General features: G+C 43.2%; 2 protein-coding genes across 3 annotated transcripts in view; one reads left to right on the forward strand and one right to left on the reverse strand.

The window, feature by feature from the left end:
• The window catches only part of CFAP43 (cilia and flagella associated protein 43), a 45077-nt gene extending 42011 nt beyond the window's left edge, over positions 1-3066 (reverse strand). The window contains exons 1-3 of the mRNA XM_042863551.1: positions 2960-3066; positions 909-1162; positions 10-106 (exon numbers count right to left, since the gene is read on the reverse strand). Of these exons, the coding sequence (XP_042719485.1) occupies positions 10-106; positions 909-1162; positions 2960-3066 (458 nt within the window). The remainder of the gene's footprint in view (positions 1-9; positions 107-908; positions 1163-2959) is intronic.
• A 1645-nt stretch (positions 3067-4711) lies between these two features.
• Positions 4712-12116, forward strand: LOC122175804 (glutathione S-transferase omega-1-like). Of its 2 annotated transcripts, XM_042863762.1 has the most exons (6): positions 4712-4808; positions 4886-4994; positions 5939-6161; positions 7398-7490; positions 9485-9591; positions 11619-12116. In XM_042863762.1, the coding sequence occupies exons 1-6, from the start codon at positions 4775-4777 to the stop codon at positions 11770-11772; spliced, it is 720 nt and encodes a 239-aa protein (XP_042719696.1). In that variant the 5' UTR covers positions 4712-4774; the 3' UTR covers positions 11773-12116. The 2 variants fall into 2 exon arrangements, with proteins under 2 accessions (XP_042719696.1, XP_042719698.1); XM_042863764.1 differs by lacking the exons at positions 4712-4808; positions 4886-4994 and adding an exon at positions 5813-5847.
• The last annotated feature ends 5337 nt before the right edge of the window (positions 12117-17453 follow it).

The following is a 17453-nucleotide window of genomic DNA, read 5'->3' on the forward strand; positions in this document are numbered from 1 at the left end:
TATTCTTACCATACTGAAAGAACAAAGTCTGGAAATGAAGAGTAACTGGCTAGATATGGACCCCAGAAACTAAATGCAAGTAAGGTGTAGTCCAACTGAATGTGACCTAAAACAAAAATAAAGACATAATTTCTAATTACCACAGACTTCACTGTATAGTGTAAGAGTTGAAGTTCTCCTGTCAGTTTTTTTTATATCCACTTCACCTCTCCAAAGATATTCTTTATCACTGTGATTCCTTTGCTTTCACAAGATTGTTTTGATTAGACCATATAAGTACTCAGAAAACGTCACTGTTGTGGATTTTTTTTCCATTTGTTTCACTAATATATTGAATTGCAAATTGCTTTTTTTTCCCAATTAACAGGCAATCCTTTGCAATTAATTTCATTCATCTACATGAGGTAAGGAAGCATTATGATCCTCACTTAAGTGGCAGGGAAACTGAACCATGGAGACAGTAAGCAAATTAACTAAGGAGGGCAATGACACGGAACAGGAAGAAACATACATTAGATCACAGGCTCCTGACTTGAACCACAAGAACCATAATTCACAGCTCAGATGCCTCCATGTCAAACCACCTCAGCAGTCTGCCTGGAAGCCTAGCACAATATGATTTCTCTTTGTTATTCAGACAACTCCTTCCTGTAATTAATTCAAATTCATTCAATTTGCTTTCTCCTCATAACAGCTCAATTTTGTATTGTCATATGCCTGCCTAGCTTGAGTCTCACAAAAAAACAGTGCAGCAGAAAATGTCTTACATTACTTCCTGCACTTCTTATCGTTAGAAAGTTTCCTGTCACAGTTTCTCAAGCCTTACAGAAACAAAATACCCTCAGAAACAGGCTGCTTAAAGTTTTGTTTTAATGAAATGGTGACAAGGACAGTTACCACACCACTACCTTTTAACTCTGTCAGTTTATTCAGCTCTGGAAAACTGTAGATATATATGACAGGATTCAGCTTCCGATCTGAAAAGGCCAGCACTCCATGGTTGGGGTTCACTGCAAAGGCTCCCACCTGGCCAGTCCGACACTGCAGTGCTGTTGTCTTCTTTGTTTTAATGTCCAAGAAGAGGATGTAATTGCCACAGGAGTAGCAGAGAGTTTGATTGTTGATAAAGCCAAAGTTCTTGTTTGAGAATCCCTGAACCCAACTTAAGGAAAAGTAAGTGTTAGAACAGTTACATACATACATTTCTCAAAAAAAAAAAAAAAAAAAAAAAAAAAACCACAGCTGAAAAGGGAATGTAAAACAGGCTTGTGCTATACAGGGACTGAAGCAAATCACTGAAGAGCAGTCACCTTATGAAACTACACTGTCAGCAAATTCTTAACTATCTGCAGAAGTTTCTACCTTTGAGAAAGTACATGGATAATCAACATCAGCATCCCCTTATCACAGGAACTTGCATTTAGCTCTCAGTTAAGATATCTAACTGAGCCACATATTAGTTTGATAGAAACATAGCAACATTTACCCAGCATACTACCATCCTCTATGTACAACACCACTGTAGTACCATCCCTTCCAATTTCTTCCTACCTTTTATCATCTTCCAGATAACAGCATTAGGCTGAAAGAGGTCTTTGCCTCTTCTGCTATATACAGGAAGAATAAATGTAGGCAGAGAGGATAGTAACACATTGACTTTTTATCCTTACTAATGAACTGAATACCATGGCAACAAAACACAGACATATCAGCTGATGAGCATTTTTCCTGCCCCTTTTACACAAACACTAACTTCGCACAAGATTTTTTCTTGAAATAGAACAGCATGTTTCAGCTGACGTTATTTTACTCTGTAAGTATCAGAACACTTAAGCATAACAATCAGAAAGAGCAGTATAGTGGAACAGCAATACAGGAAATGTAATGACAAAGGGACAAGCAGGATAAAAAGGTGCTCCAGAGAAAAAGGGAAAACACTCACCTGTCTCTGAAGACCTAAACTCACAGGGAAAACCCCACAAATGAGGGATCTCCTACCAGAGAGCCTACACCGCTGGCAGTCAGCCCTTAAACGAGGTCTAAGAGAGTTGGAGCCAGGCTCCACCCCTTCTGGTCACACAGCTGAATTGCCTTCACCTCTGCTTCTCCCAGGGCTGACCAGGTCCTTTCCCCAGGTGCTCAATCAGTGGTTCAGGCTGAGACTTGACAGTTACCATATATTAAAGCTGAAGTTCTTCTAATTATGGTAGTCTCATCCTAGCTATAGAATGTGATCAAACAGCTAAAATACTTTACCAGATAAGGAAGCGTAAGTATCTCTTCCATTATGTGGAAGAAAAAAAAAAAAAATCACACAAAAAAAAACCTGCCTAAGCATCCTAGATTACTATGAAAAATTAATTCAAGTTTACACTGCTGAGAGGACTGAGGACTGAAAATAAAAGAAACATTAAGAGCTATGGCAGGAAACAATGGTGTGATATAGGAGGTACAGAGCAACCTCTGGAAAGGTCAGAGGTTGATGTGATTTGGGTAAAACAGGAAAAGGAAGCAGCCACAAACAGGACCAAAGCGTATGGGCTCACAGTACAAGGTGCCAGAACAGGAACACAGGAATAGACAAGTTATGCCTCACTTATTATCTCATTGGGCTCTAACTTAAACCTAGTCAGAGCTGCTTACTCCTATACTCCTTTCAGAATCTCTTTGCTATAGGAGGTAGGCAAAACCCAAGGTTAATGCAAATCCACCAAGAGCTGAGTTCCAATTATTCAACGCTTATTTCTCTCTCTCTTCCTTCTACCCGCCACACTAACACAGACCTAGAACACAGCAGCACCCCTCCTTTATCTGCACTCCTGTCCGACAACCACACAGGGCTAATTTAGAGCACGAGGGACCGGGGCCAAGCGAGAAGACATGACGTGCCCTGCCGAGGCCGACGGGTTCGGCTGTGAGACGCAAGAGGCATGGACTGTGCCGGCCGGCCGGCCCCCACCTCACTTCCAGTGTGGTCTCCTCAGGCGAGGAGCAGCGGCGGCCCCCCAGGGCCTCGGCGCCGCGCTGCGGGCTACCCTGGCGCCTCTCCTCACTGGCGGCCGCCATCTTGTTACATTGTCTCCTAGAAACAAGAACGGCTGCTGCTATTAGCTGAAACGGCTCCTCGCACCAAGATGAAAGCAGATAGCTGATTGGCTCGCTCACCTGCAGCAACCAACCAACCAAAGAGCGCGCGCGAGAGTATGAGTGGGGAGGATTTAAAGGGCCAGCTCACTTACAGCAATGCAGTTTGTATACAAGGGTGTGCAGTTCTGCTCTTTGTGATCTTAATTATCATGTAATTAAAAGACCTCTCTGGACCACGACAAGCTCTTCTTCCTGACCCAAGGGTAATTCTACCTTTGATCTGGGCAATTATCTATTATCTCTATTGCTGACCTGTGAGAATTCCGTCTGCCCTGAGTTTCTTAACCCGGTAATCGTGGCTGCAGATCTATCTGAGTCAGCCTTGGGGAAAAGGCTGCAGGTTCATTGCCCTGGCCGCCCCAGGTATGCCATTGCTACTCTTGTTCCAATGGCATGCTGCCTTTCTCATGGTGAGGTGTACCTGTTTCCCTGTGACTTCACTTCTCCTGCATAGCGGTACACCTCCTGCATAGCATACACCCTCACCCTCACACACATCACACCTCAGCTCTTCTTGGGTTGCTGAGATAGTGATGCTGGAGCTTTGAAGGCTGAGGAGCGAATGTCAGCAGGAAAGAGGAGGAAGGATAGTTATGACATTTATCTGCACGTTTACAGTTTATAGTGCTGCAGCACAGTAGGAATCTCCAAGTACTTTTTAAGCAGTTAGCACTAGAAGCTCATGTTTCCCTTTCCTAAGCAGACGTTACAGCTTCTTACTTTTGCTATTGCTTCTCTGTGCTATGGCAGCATGCACTCACACCCTGGCTCCATGGCATCTGCCTATTGCAGCAGGCAGCCCTTGCAACATTTGGGTTTCAACCTTCCTTTCTGTGGGTCACAGTTTATCAGACTGATGGAGACTTTAATGGCTATAAGAAATTCCAACCTCTTTTTAACGACCCAAAATATTGCTGAAACCATACTAACAGTAGGTTGTGATCCCTCACACAGTTCTCTCAGGGGTGGGAGAAATTATTTTGTTGATAAAGGGCGTTTGCTGTGCAGGAAATTACCACACCCTTCCACTGTTGCACTGCTTATTAGTTGCATAACCAAACAGCAATGACTCAACAAAAAATCACTTTCTTCTTTCCCAGCAGGTAGTGCTGGCAGGTGTGCGGCCATGGCAGTGTTTGCCTGCAGGAGGGATTGCATCAGAAATGCTGCTCTTGTGTGACAAGAACAAAGTAAAAGTCACCTGCTTCCCCGCTGTGGGAACGTGAATCCTCTAATGAGTCTCAGGAAATTCCACGTTCTCTGCCAGCCCAGACGGATTTGTGACAGATTTGCCCACCAGCAGGATGGTGGGGGCTGTCCCTCCCCTCAGCTGGAGCTGCTGCCTATGAAATGCCATTTCCACGTAAGGCACAGCTCTGGGGAGCCTCTGGAATGGAGGCGTTTTACTTCGGGGCTCGTCAGTCAGCTTAGGTAGCTTGTGAAAGACGTTCAGAGGAATGCGAATCCTCGCACCTCGGCCGAGCTCCTCGGCTCGGTTGGAAGGAAGCACGGGCTGCGCGGCCGCGGTTCCCGCCCATCCAAAGGCGGGGCGGGGCCGGCGGCGTCTTTAAGTGCCGCGCGTTGCGGTGCGGTGCACAGTTAGCGCGTTGCGGTGCGGTGTGGCGGCATGGCGGGCGATCATTCTCGCAGCGTGGGCAAGGGTAAGCACCAGCTGGGCGGGCGGCTCGTGCCGAGGCGCGGATCGCAGCTGTAACGGTCGGCTCCGTTCTTTCTTCAGGCAGCGCGGCGCCGGGGCCGGTGCCCGAGGGGGTGATCCGGCTGTACAGCATGCGCTTCTGCCCCTTCGCCCAGAGGACGCGCCTCGTTCTCCGTGCAAAGGGCATCAGGTGAGGCTTTTTTCCCCAGTTGGCAGTCACAGCATTTTACCCTGTTCTGAATAAGCGTGACTGTTGCCTGACAGTGTGCTGTTTGCTTTCCGTGTAAGCTGTGGCAGAGATGCTAAGGGGTAGCAATAGTCAGTGTGCAGTTATGCTGCCGCTTATAACATGTAGCAGTAAGTGACCTTTTTAAACAGGTAAAGTGCCATGTTTCTATGGAATCTTATCTCTCTAAGAAACTTGTTCTAGTGTAATGATCTGGGAATCTCTTTTATTGCTAACTGGAGGTGGTAAGTACCTTTTGGTGGACATCTGTTTACTTTGAATGTTTAGCTGTGTTTAGTAAATCTTTGGGTTTACTGGGAATTTTCTGGGAGTCCTGCTGGAAAGTAACTTACACTTTGCTAATAGACAAATTTCAGTATATATTTTTTTAATTCGGTGTCTATTTGGCTTTTATTCTGCGTGTCTTTCCTATGCAAAGCCATAGGGATTGAAGGTTAGTAGTCTGAATGTTGTTGTGATTTGAACTTTGATGTAAAGTTAGATTAAAGTGGATCTGAATTCAGCTATGGCTTACTTGCAATCAAGTTCCTCTTTGAATGTCCCTGAGTTATCATATGATAAGCATGTACTGCGTATTAAGGTTGACCTTTGTTATTAGCATGACTGGTAGGGCTGATGGTCAAAGGCTGTTTTTGTGTTGTATTAGCTTAATAGCCAAGTCACTGTTAGTCAGCACAGTTTTTCTCTGTGAAAAGAAGTGCTTTCTGGCAGTATTTGTAAGTGTCAAGTGGTTAATCCCAGAAAGAATTTCAGGGAAGACAAGGGGGAGCAAGAGAATGAGGATTCAGCTTCTGAAGTACTGTAACTACTGAAGTGTTATGACTGCATGTGGTGTAGACTGCAATGGAGATGAACCTCTTTGGGTCTTGTTTCCTTCATTCTTTTAGGCATGAAGTAATTAACATCAATTTGAAGAACAAACCGGACTGGATTTTTGAGAAGAACCCTTCTGGGCTAGTTCCTATTCTGGAGACCAGCAAGGGCCAGATAATCTATGAGTCCCCAATCACTTGTGAGTATTTGGATGAAGCATTTCCAGGGAGGAAGCTGATGCCTTCAGACCCATATGAGCGAGCCTTTCAGAAGATGCTTCTGGAAGACTTCTCAAAGGTACTGTGTGATCATGGTGGGATTGTGCTTTTTAATTTATTAGAGCTTCAAAATCTGTAGCTGTATTGCCAATGCTGCTTTCATCACTTGAGACGAGAGGTCATGTGTGTAGGGGAACCATTTAAATAACCAGAGAAATCTGGAGTTTCTTACTATTAGCTCATAAGTCACTGTGCATCTGAATTGTATCCAGAATTAATGTAAGGGCATGGATTCAGGAAGATAGCTAAGCTGGTTAAGATGTGTATGTCTGAGGCAGGATTTTGAGCATCCTATAATAGAGGAAACATTAATAGGCCAAACTAGCTGAATGCTTGAAATCTAGGCAGTAACAGTTGCTGTATGTTAATGAGTTTCCCTGTAGGAGGTACTAGAGCTGTATAAATGTGGAATGTGAAGAGTGCCTGACTGAAGGAGCCTGCAACCAAGGCCAGGAGATAGCTGGACTAGCATAAGGAGGATGGCTTTGGCTTTCAGTATGGGGTGGAGGCTGGCTTTGTGGCTGACTGGAAGTAAGCTTCCTATGCTCTGTATGTAGATAGTACAAGCATGTACATTTGAAGGGTCTATAAAACAAAATAAGACAGCTTGGGTATGAAGCAAAGAGGAAGAGCCATGGAAGATGTAAAGAGAAATGTGAATGAAGGAGAAATATAAAAGGCCATAGGGAGGGGGAATTCGTTTACGTCAGGCCTTTCTGGAAAGGTGTAATGGGAAAAGCTCTACAGGTAGAGCATCTGCAAGAAATGAGCTGTGAATGTTAGTTGTGTGAACAAGATCTTAAAAATATACGAACTTTGAAGAATATAAGTAAAGGGCAGCATTCTGTACTGTGTACTAATTTCTCTAGCAATTATAAAATTAGAAAATGTGTAGGCCTGTAGAAGCCTGCATATCTTGGGCTACGTATTTTTCTCTTAAAAGTACCCTTAATGTTGATAACTAAAGTGTATTTGGTTTTCAGGAGCATGTACCCAGGAAAAGAATATCGCTTTGCACTGTACCACTTTACTGGATGTGGGCCAACTGGAAACATGCTCCTCTTTTCATTGTTCTCTTACTGCAAGACTAGAATCCATTACTTGCATTTGATCTTTCTTCATCTCCCTTTTCTGAAGTATAAAATAATTTTATTCATGGATTTTAGCTTTTTCAAACTATCTCAGCATCTTAAGCTCCAAGTGATTTGCTTGCATTATTGCAAGAGGTATTTTGAAAACTTTCTCCTTTTTACAGATAACAGCTGTAATTTCCAAGGCACTCAAAGAAGGAGGCGATCTCACAGCGCTGATGGCAGAATTAGCTGGAAAGTTTGGCAAATTTGATGAGGTAAGAGCATTTCATGATAGCAAGCAGCCTGGCAGTTGTGCAATTCTTACCTACAACCCTGATTTTTATTATGCTTTTTTTGTTTGTTTTCCCCTCTCGTGCTTTGGCATTTGGAGCTAAATCTCTTCTCATTCATGTGATAGCTATAGCAGTGGACAATCTTTCAATTTATTCCCCTCGGCCTGGGATGAGCCACATCCCACTGAGTGTAATCTGTCCTTTGCAGAAATCCAGCCCTGGGCTATGTTCTGCTACAGTGGTGTAATGTGACTTCAGCTGAGCTCCAGGAAGTATCAGGTGGCTTTTTTGTGTTAGGAACTTCACATTCCTTATTTAGTGTCAGTACTGGTTCTTGGATAGCCTAAAGAGCTGCTCGACTGTCCTTATCATAAATCCATTCCTTGTACATTTTTAACAGTCACAGCTAATGCTTGTTTGGCTTGAGCAAGAACTGATGCTTCAGCATGTCTCTTCTGGTGCAAAACTTGCAAAAGCTTTCCAGTACTTTCTTATGCATTGTTTCCCTGCTCCCTTAAGCAGCCAAAGTAAAATTGCTTTCATTCAGTTTTCTCATCTGTCTGTCAGGCTGATGTTTGAGTAGTGCAGCTGATACTTCAGTTCTTGGGAGAAACAAAGCGCATTTCTCTGTCCTGAAATACAAACCCATAGAACAATAATAAGAAATGAAGCTTCCTCCTACTTTATTTCTGTGAAGTACTTGTTACTCCTTTTGTGTCTCTAATGTACTCTGATGAATTCTATAGCTGTAGGTTGACTGAGGATGGCAGGGGCAGAGCTGAGCTAACATTGCTCAGTCCATATATTGTCTTAGTTTCAGCTGGAATTGCTGTTTTTTTTTTTTTTCTTCAGAGTGCCTGATATGATGCTGTGTTTTGGTTTTAGGATAAAAACAGTGTTGATAACATGCCAGTGTTTATAGGTACTGCTAAGCAGTGCTGTGTAGAGCAATAATCAAGAAGGCACGTTTTTAAACATTATTGCATTGTGTTACTGCTACCCGATAGAGGGAGCTATGTTTCTATCTCTGGAACTGTGCTACTGCCAGGTAGCATTCTGTTAGACACCTGGTGATTTAAACAGCATTAGGAATTTTTTGGAGGGACAGCTTTAAAGTTTCTGTTAAATTATGGGGACTGAGGGGCAAGCTGTATGATGCCCTAAATGCCATAGGAATTCCATCTTAAAAAATGCCAAAGCCCCTAAAAACAGGGACTAGTCTTCTAAAAAGCAAGCTTGGGTCTGGAAAGTCCTGAAAGTGTTAAGCTTGAATCACTATGGCACTTGAAACATAACAGAAGCATTAAGTATAATAAGGAGAATGTGCTGCAAATATCCTTTTTTTTTTTTGTGGTCCTGCTGCTTTATGTGCTGAGCTGTGGAGGTCTCTTTCTGTTTCATGTGAATGTTATATTTCCTGCTCCTCCTGTGCCTGAAATCAAATCCAGTTCTAGATATGATGTTAGGAATATTTTCCTGACACCATCTGGACTCAAGTGCCATGGGTAAAGGAGTCCCTGCTAAAACTGTCTTCTACTTTAGCTGGATGTTGTGTTTACCTGACTTTGTTGTTCTAGAAATGTATGTGCATATTTAATTCATCTCAGCCATTGCAGCTTATTTACAGGTCAGAAATCCCTAAATAACAAATTCTGTGAGATAGCTTCTGCAGGAAAAAAAAGGAATTTATAGATCCCTAATGATTAATATTTTGTGGCAGTTTTTGAACCAGCTTTGGAGAAGAAGTGGACTGACAGTATATGAAGTAGTTAAATTTGCTATCACAATTGCATTGCTTGCCAGTTCTGACTCCCCATACATTGCATGCATGAGGGAAACGTGCTGTACATGCATTATTTCCTGTCAGATTGCTTCAGGATGCCTGCATTCCACCTCATGGTGGCTTTTAGTTACTGTAGTCTCCTGATGTGGAAGTCTTCTTTCTGAGGATAATTGTTATCTCTTGTCCCTCACAGATTCTCTCTCAGCGCAACACTGTGTTTTATGGTGGGGACTCCAGCTCCCTGATTGACTACATGATCTGGCCCTGGTTTGAACGCCTGGAAGCATTCCAGCTGAAGGAGTGAGTACCTTGTCTGGCTTCTAGCATGTTACCAAAGTGCTGCTGTATATTTTTTGTGTATTTGAATATATGCTGCAGCAAAGGGCTGCTTTTAAGTTTGGCTGAAGAAACAGTGAGCTTACTTACAGTTTTGGGGCAGGGTGAACATCCTAAACCAGGGTAGGGATCTTATGAATAAATGCTTCCTTTCACCAGATCTGTTTTCCTGAAAATTGTCAGATCTGGAAGTAGTGGTTAAAATACAGGACTTTATTTCCATTTGTACAAGATAGAAGAAACTGACCTTTATTGGAAGACATTACAGGCATACAAGCTGAGGTTTGAATTTGCTAATTGAAAACCTTAGGCTTGAAATGGAATATCTCCTCTTCAGAAATCCTGGGCTGAGAAAGGAGACTTGTTCTGTGAAGAACAAAATGTGTCCTGTCTTACTATAGGTAGAAGATCAGTCCCTTTTGTAATAGATTTCTTTTTAATACGTAATGTAGGAAACTGGCGTCAGAGGAGAACTGCTTTATAGCTGGTTTAACGCTGGGCCAAAGAGTCAGCTTGTATGAGGACATGGGTGATAAAATGGAAAAATGAGTGTTGTTTTAATGTGGTGGAGAGCTAAACACCATGCAGATGCTTGCTCAGGGAGGTGGAGAAGAAAATTGTGAAGTGCAAGAATTCATGTGTTGACACAAAGACAGTTTAATAAGAAATTAAAAAGGGAAAGAAAAACAACAGCGAAAGAATAAACAGCAAGTGATGCACAAAACAATTGCTTGCCTCTCACCAACCAATGCGCAGCCAGTCCTTGAGCAGCAGTGGCCCTCCTGGCCAATTCTCCTGTTTTATTGCTCAGCATACTGTCAAATGGTGAGGAATGTCCCTTTGGCCACTTTGGGTCTGGGTCAGCTCTCCTGCTTCTGTCCTGCTCCCAGTCTCTTTGCTGTCAGGACAGTATGAGAAGCTGAAAGGTCCTTAGTGTAAGCACTGCTATGCAACAACTGAAACATCAAAATCTGAACCTGAAGTACAGCACCATACCAGCTAGGAAGAAAACTAATTCTATCCCATCTGGAAGTAGGAGAATGAGTATAGAACTGTTGATGCATCTTGGTGACTAAGTTGTTCTAGAAGATTGAGGAAGATGCAAGGAATCCTGCAAATGAATTAAAACTGTTGTGAGATGAGCACTTTGTTGATGGGCTGCTGCTCTGCTTTGTTTTCTGTGTGATCCTTGATTGGGAAGGGAAATGCTACAAGTTGTGCAGGACCAGAGGCCTAGTATTACCAAGGTGCTTGAATGTCAAGTATCTGGACCACTGTGTGTTAAGATTCTTTCTGAATAAGAGTTAAGAGCCACCTAGGAAAACTGTACATTAACTAAACTTGGGATTTGGAGATTGGAATGCAGAATACCTCAAGTCAGCGTACCAGGAGAGAACAAAAAAGTTTGCACTATTAAACTTTCAGTTTGTCATGTACTACTTGAGTGTGTTCAAGTGGATTTGTGGATTTTGTTGGCTGTATCTTGTTTCCTCAATAGACTGTCTGCATTTTGAGCTGCTGGGTTGCAGACTAATGGAAGCTACAGAGCTTATCTCAGTCTTCTAGAGAGAGGAGAGACGCTTGTGAGTTGCGAAGGGATGTTTGTTAAAGAATTGCCACTAACAGAGTGCTCAAGAGGGAGGCAGAGGTGTGTGCAAGTGTCTGTCCTCAACTCAGAGCAGATTAGAGATATGAATAGGGTCTTCTGTAGTAGGAATAACACAAGAAACTTATTGATATCTTGCACAATAATTGCTCTTCCTCTTTGTCAGCTTTGCAGAGTGAACAAACTCTGAAAGAACTGTCTTGCTTTCCAAATGGCAATCTATCTTCTACGACCTGTTACATACTTGTCACTTGCTCTGAGCTGAATGTTACACTGTGAGAGAAAGCAAAACCAGTAGTAAAACAGACTTCTACAGCTGCTTTCCTTCCTCGAAGCCCTCCTGATTTCCTGCTTGTGTTATTCAGACTCTTTCTTTTTTCCATAGTGCTTTGACTCATACTCCAAAACTCCAACGCTGGATGGAGGCCATGAAGAAGGACCCAGCTGTCAAAGATACGATCACTGACCCACAAACACTCAAAGTTTTCCACCAGCTCTATTTCAAGAACAGTCCAGAAGCGTGCGATTATGGGCTTTGAGATGTCAGTGGACACATGTTTGCTGAAGTATCAGTGCCTCTCTTCAGTGTGAGCTTTGAGGATCTAGTGTTATTTGATGTGGGGTCTTGTCTGGTTGCGTTACTTAATGTTTGGGTGCATCTATGCTGGAAAGAGCAAAACCTCTTTCCTGTTAGGAGGAGGAGGAGGCAGACAGCCATTGCTGACTGTGTATTCTATGTGAAAGAAAATAGTGGCTTTACTCAGAGGTGACCTGTCATCTGTAGCCTATTTGCGGGTATTTCTTTTGGGTGGTTCTTGAGCTGACTCTCTTACTTGGGTAAAAGTTGTAATGCTTGAAAATAAAAGCAAATGTTTTAAGTGCAGTTATTTCTTCCCCTTTATAAGCATTTTTTTTTTTGTCACTGGTTTGGTTGTGCAGAGAGAAGTGAGGTACTGTCAAAAAAACAAACAGGAGGAGTTAAACTGTGGTGTAACTGGAAAAGTATGACTTAAGTGCTATCATGGAAACATGGTGGAATGAATCTTATGACTGGAGTGCTGTGATTGATGGCTACAGGCTCTTCAGAAGGGACAGGCAGGGGAGGAGGGGAAGGGGAGTTACCATCTAAGTAAGTGAGTGAATGGATTGTGAAGAGCTGTTTGAGGAAACAGCCATAATCTGGTTGAGAGCTTATGGGTTAAAATTAAGGATTGGTCTAGTGAAGGACATTTGGTGATTGGGGTCTCCTACAAGCCACCTGATCAGGGGTAGCCTGTTGATGAGGCCTTCTTGCTTCAACTGCAAGAGGTGTTGTACTCACAGACTCTTCTCCTGATGGGGGATTTCAACCAGCTGGATATCTGCTGGGATAGTGGCACGGTGGGTGGCAAACAATCCAGGAGATTTTTGGAGTCTGAGGATAACTTCCTGGTCCAAGTATTAGATGGACCAACCTGATGTGAAGCCTTACTAGGCCTGGAGCTCACCAATGCTGCAGAGGAGAGCATTAGAGAGCTTAAAATTAGAGACAGCCTGGGCTGTAGTGACCATACCTTGGTGGAGTTTGTGACCTTGAGGAATGCTGACCTGACAGTAAGCAGAGTCAGGACTCTGAACTTCAGGAGAGCGAACTTACAGCTGCTCAAGGAATTGCTGGATGGGATTCCCTGTGAAACTGTTAAGGGTATAGGAACAGAGCTGGCAGCTCTTTAAGGACGCCTTTCTGTGGGTACCAGAGCTCTCCATCCCCCAGCAGAAGAAATGGAGCAGATGAGGCAGGTGACCCACATGGCTGAGCAAGAACCTGCAGTTTAAACTGAGGGGAAATAGAAACGTACAGGAAGTGGAAGCAGGGTTGTGTAGCCTGGGAAGAATACAGGGATGTTGCTCACATGTGTAGAGATAGGGTCAGGAAAGGCAAGGCACAGATGGAGCTGAATTTGGCTATGAAAGATAGCAAGAAGGGGATCTACTGGTGCATAGGCAGGAGGAGATAGATCAAGGAAAGTGTTCCCCCTCTGATAAATGAGAATAGAGAACTAGCTTTCTCAGAAATGGAAAAAGCTGAATTACTCAGTAAGTGCTTTGTTTTTATCTTTATTGATGGTCAGACTCCCCATGTCTGTCAGGGCCCTGCACCTCTAGGTGACTGGGGGGAGGAGCGAATTCTGTCCCACTATGATGGTAGAACACGTCTGAGACCTCCTAATGAAGCTGAATTTATATAAGTCTATGGGGCCAGATGATATGCTGAGTTCTGAGGGAGATGGCTGACATGGTTGCAGAGCTGCTTTCGATCATGTTTGAAAAATCCTGGCTGTCAGGTGAAATTCCCAGTGGCTGGAAAAAGGGAAACATTACTCCCATTTTTAAGAAAGGGAGAAAGGATGTCCTGGGGAACTACAGGCCTCACCTCTGGAAGATCATGGAGCAGATCCTCACTGTTAATGTGTTAAAGCGTGTATGAGATGAAGAAGAGATCTGAGACAGCCAGCATGGCTTCACCAAGGGCAGATCTTGCCTGACCAATCTGGTGGCTTTCTATGATGCGGTGATGGCATCGATGGACCAGGGAAGGACAACAGATGTCATCTTCCTGGACTTTGCAAAGCCTTTGACATAGTCCCTTACCGCATCCTTCTCTCTTAATTGGAGAGGATGGACTGTTCTATGGATTAAGAACTGGCTGGTTGCAGCCAAAGGGTTTTGATGGGTGGTTCTGTGTCTGGGTGGAGGCCGGTCACAATTGGTGTCCCCCATGTGTTGGTCTTGGGACTGGTTCTCTTCAGCATCTTCACCACTGTCATAGATGATGGCATCAAGTGCGCCCTCAGCAAGTTTGCAGATGACACCAAGCTGAGCAGCATGGTCAATGCACTGGAGGGAATGGAAACCATCCAGAGAGACCTGAACAGGCTGGGGAAGTGAGCCCACGTGAACTTAACAAGGTTCTACAAGGCTAAATACAAAGTGTAGAACTTGGGCTGGGGCAATCCCAGGTATTTATACTGACTGAGGGAAGAGCTTCTTGGAATCACAGAATCGCAAGGTTGGAAACGACCTGCAAGACCATCTAGTCCAACCACCCTCCCATTCCTATTAGTACCACAAGCTACTAAACCATCTCTCGTAGCTCCTCATCCAGGCACCTCTTGAACACTGCCAGGGATGGCGACTCCACCACCTCCCGGGGCAGCCATTCCAGTGCCTGACCACCCTCTGAGAGAAAAAGTTTCTCCTAATGTCCAACCTAAACCTCCTCTGGTATAACTTCTGGCCATTGGAGCAGCCCTGCAGAGAAGGGCTTGGGGATCCTGGTGGATGAAAAGCTGGACATGAGCCAATAGTGTACACTTGTAGCCTGGAAGGCCAACTATATCCCGGGCTGCATTAAAGCAGGGGTGGCCAGCAGGGAGAGGGAGGTGACTGTCCTCTTCCTAGCTCTTGTGAGGCCCCATCTGGAGTACTGCATCCAGGCCTGAAGCCCCAAGCATAAGAAAGATGCAGAGCTCTTTGAACGACTCCAGACGACGGCCCCTAAGATGATCAGAGGGCTGGAGCACCTCTCCTTTGAAAAAAGGTTGAGGGAACTGGGTTTGTTTAGCTTGGAGAGGAGAAGGCTCTGGGGAGACCTCATTGCTCCCTTCCAGTACTTGAAGAAGGGAGCATATAAACAGGAGGGGGGAACAGCTGTTTACGAGGCTTGATAGTGATAGGACAAGGGGGAATGGTCTTAAACTGAGATGAGAGGTTTAGGTTAGATATTAGGAGGAAGTTTTTCACTCAGAGGGTGGTGATGCACTTGGAACAGGTTGTCCAGAGAGGTTGTGGATGCCCCATCCTCGGAGGCATTCAAGGCAAGGCTGGATGTGGCTCAGGGCATCCCGGTCTAGTGATTGCTCTGCCCACAGCAAGGGGGTTGAAACTTGATCTTTAAGGTTCTTTTCAACCCAGGCCACTCTGTGATTTATTATTTTTTTTTAATATCACATCTTACACCCACATAGTAACTCTGAGGAGGTGCATGCTTGTGTAACTTAAGTGGGAAAGCAGAAATGAAAGATAGAGGTGAAGAAGAATTAGTAGGAACTCCTCTAACAAAGGTGCTTCCTACCAGCTTACAGAGCATGTGAGTTTGCATCTATTGGCGTTTATGCTCTTACTAGTTTTAATTCACTATGCAGGTTTTGCTCTTGGTTTTATCTGTGTTTTTTAAATACACCTGGCATTACTTGGAGAAAAATAAGTTAGTCTGCTGTTTCCTACCAGAATGCTGATATACTCTACAAGTTTCCTAGTCCTGATCTGATGCTGTGTTGCAGTAGATTGTCATTAGAGAACCCGGAGGAATCGTAATGCTGTGAGGTGTCGAAACGTGGGTCTATAGGTGTTTTATCAGATGATAGCAGGGTTTGTGCTTGAAGCCATTTTCCCTGAAATGATATGGTGGGATTTCAGCAGCAAACTTTGATGAATTACTAACTATAGAGCATCCTGGTATTGTTAGTTGCTCTGCTTCTATTTAAAACTTGTCAAAGCTTTAGTTAGGAAGTTAGTAAAGTGTGCTGAAAATTGGCTTCCATAAACATGCTGGGAATATATTGCAGTTTGTTCCTCTGTTTTACTGGGAGATAGTGGGAGATGTGACTTAAGTGAGATCCACCAATGGGTTAAGAACAGAGCTGGCATCCATAAATATAAGTGGCTAAGGGCAGGCCACAGTAATTAGGAGACTATGTTGTGCAAACAGAAATGATGTGTTCTCATCTTTGTTTAGTGGCTCTAGAGTATACCATTATAAATATGCTACTTCAGCAAGAAAATGTAACATGAATTATTCTACCTTATAATTTACTATTAAATATCAGTGCTTTAAATCTCCTGGTAGACAGCTGGGGTCCTGAACCCATTACAGCACATCAGGAAATATAGACCTCAGGCAAAGTGTTTTTGATGTGGTAATGAATATGCAACACTTGGGCATAGTCTGCAAAAGAAAGAAAAAGGTTTGGTGAAATGGACTGGCTCTCTCCTTTCACTGTGTATGAGTGTAAAAAATACATTATTATTTTAAACAGTCCGAGAAGAAAATGCTATTGCCTGTTTTGGTCAACAGAAGAAGATGAAGCCAATGAACAAAGATCAAGCAGATTGATAGCTCTGCTCCTGATTAGTTGTCCCCTTCAAATCTTCTTTGGATCAGATTGTATAGCCAATGATGTATTTACTCATCTTCTACTTCATAGTTTGCTCTTGAAGGTTGCTGGTGGTACTTTTGTTTTTCAAAACAATGATGAATTTTTTTAATCATTCCTTGTTGTGCCACCAAACATAATTGCTCTCAGCACAAGGTAAAAAAATAAGAAAAAAAAAAAAGAGTTCATGAATAGGCAAAAAAAAAGAAGAAAAAGAAAAATTAAGAGAAAAGGAAATCACAGTTTCTTGTCATGCTTCATTTAATAGCTGTTATGCTTATAGCTGTGTGTGAGAGCAAGTGCTAGGCATGTGTTGGCACATTACTACTTCTTCTGGACCTGTTCTCTCTGATTTTCCACTGTCATGGCATTTCTAATGTTCCTGTGTTGTTAAGATCTGAGAACTGCCTGTTTCTCATCTTCTTTCTTTATTATTAGTCTTTTTATGGTTTTCTTTTTAGTTTCTATTTTTTTTTTCATTACTCTGTTCCCTGGACAGTGGTTTCACTTGGGAAGGGCTGATGAAAATTCAGTCTCTTTACAGTCATGAGAACAGATGCCACTTTATTAAATCATTCCCAGATCCTATCATATATTAGAAGCAGCGTGTTCTACAGCAGGTCTAAAGTCAGCAGAGGTGGCATTAGTTGTTTTTTTTTTTTTTTTTTTTTAGCTAAGTAAATAATTAGTGCCATGTGATGATATTTGGATTTTTTTTCTCCTAAAGCAAATTTTGCTGATTTGCTAAGAAAGGGATTATAAAATTTGTCAGTAAGATTTAGCTGTGCCTCTGGTGCAATGTGAATGCTACTTAGCAGTGAGCAGTACTGTTGTATCTGAGTTGAGGAGAATGTTAAAAAGCAGCTTTTATTAAGGGACTGATGTACAGAATGTTTACTGCACTGTTCACAGCCATCTCATGATGTGTAGACCGCAGTCTAAGACAGAATGCTACAGGTTTGTTTCTTAGAACCAACAGTTTCTTGGCAACACTGATGGAAAAAGCCATCTCTCCAGGGAAAATG

The sequence above is a fragment of the Lagopus leucura genome, unplaced genomic scaffold, assembly GCF_019238085.1.
Source record: "Lagopus leucura isolate 7727_CA_CO unplaced genomic scaffold, USGS_WTPT01 Super-Scaffold_741, whole genome shotgun sequence".
NCBI lineage: Eukaryota > Metazoa > Chordata > Aves > Galliformes > Phasianidae > Lagopus > Lagopus leucura.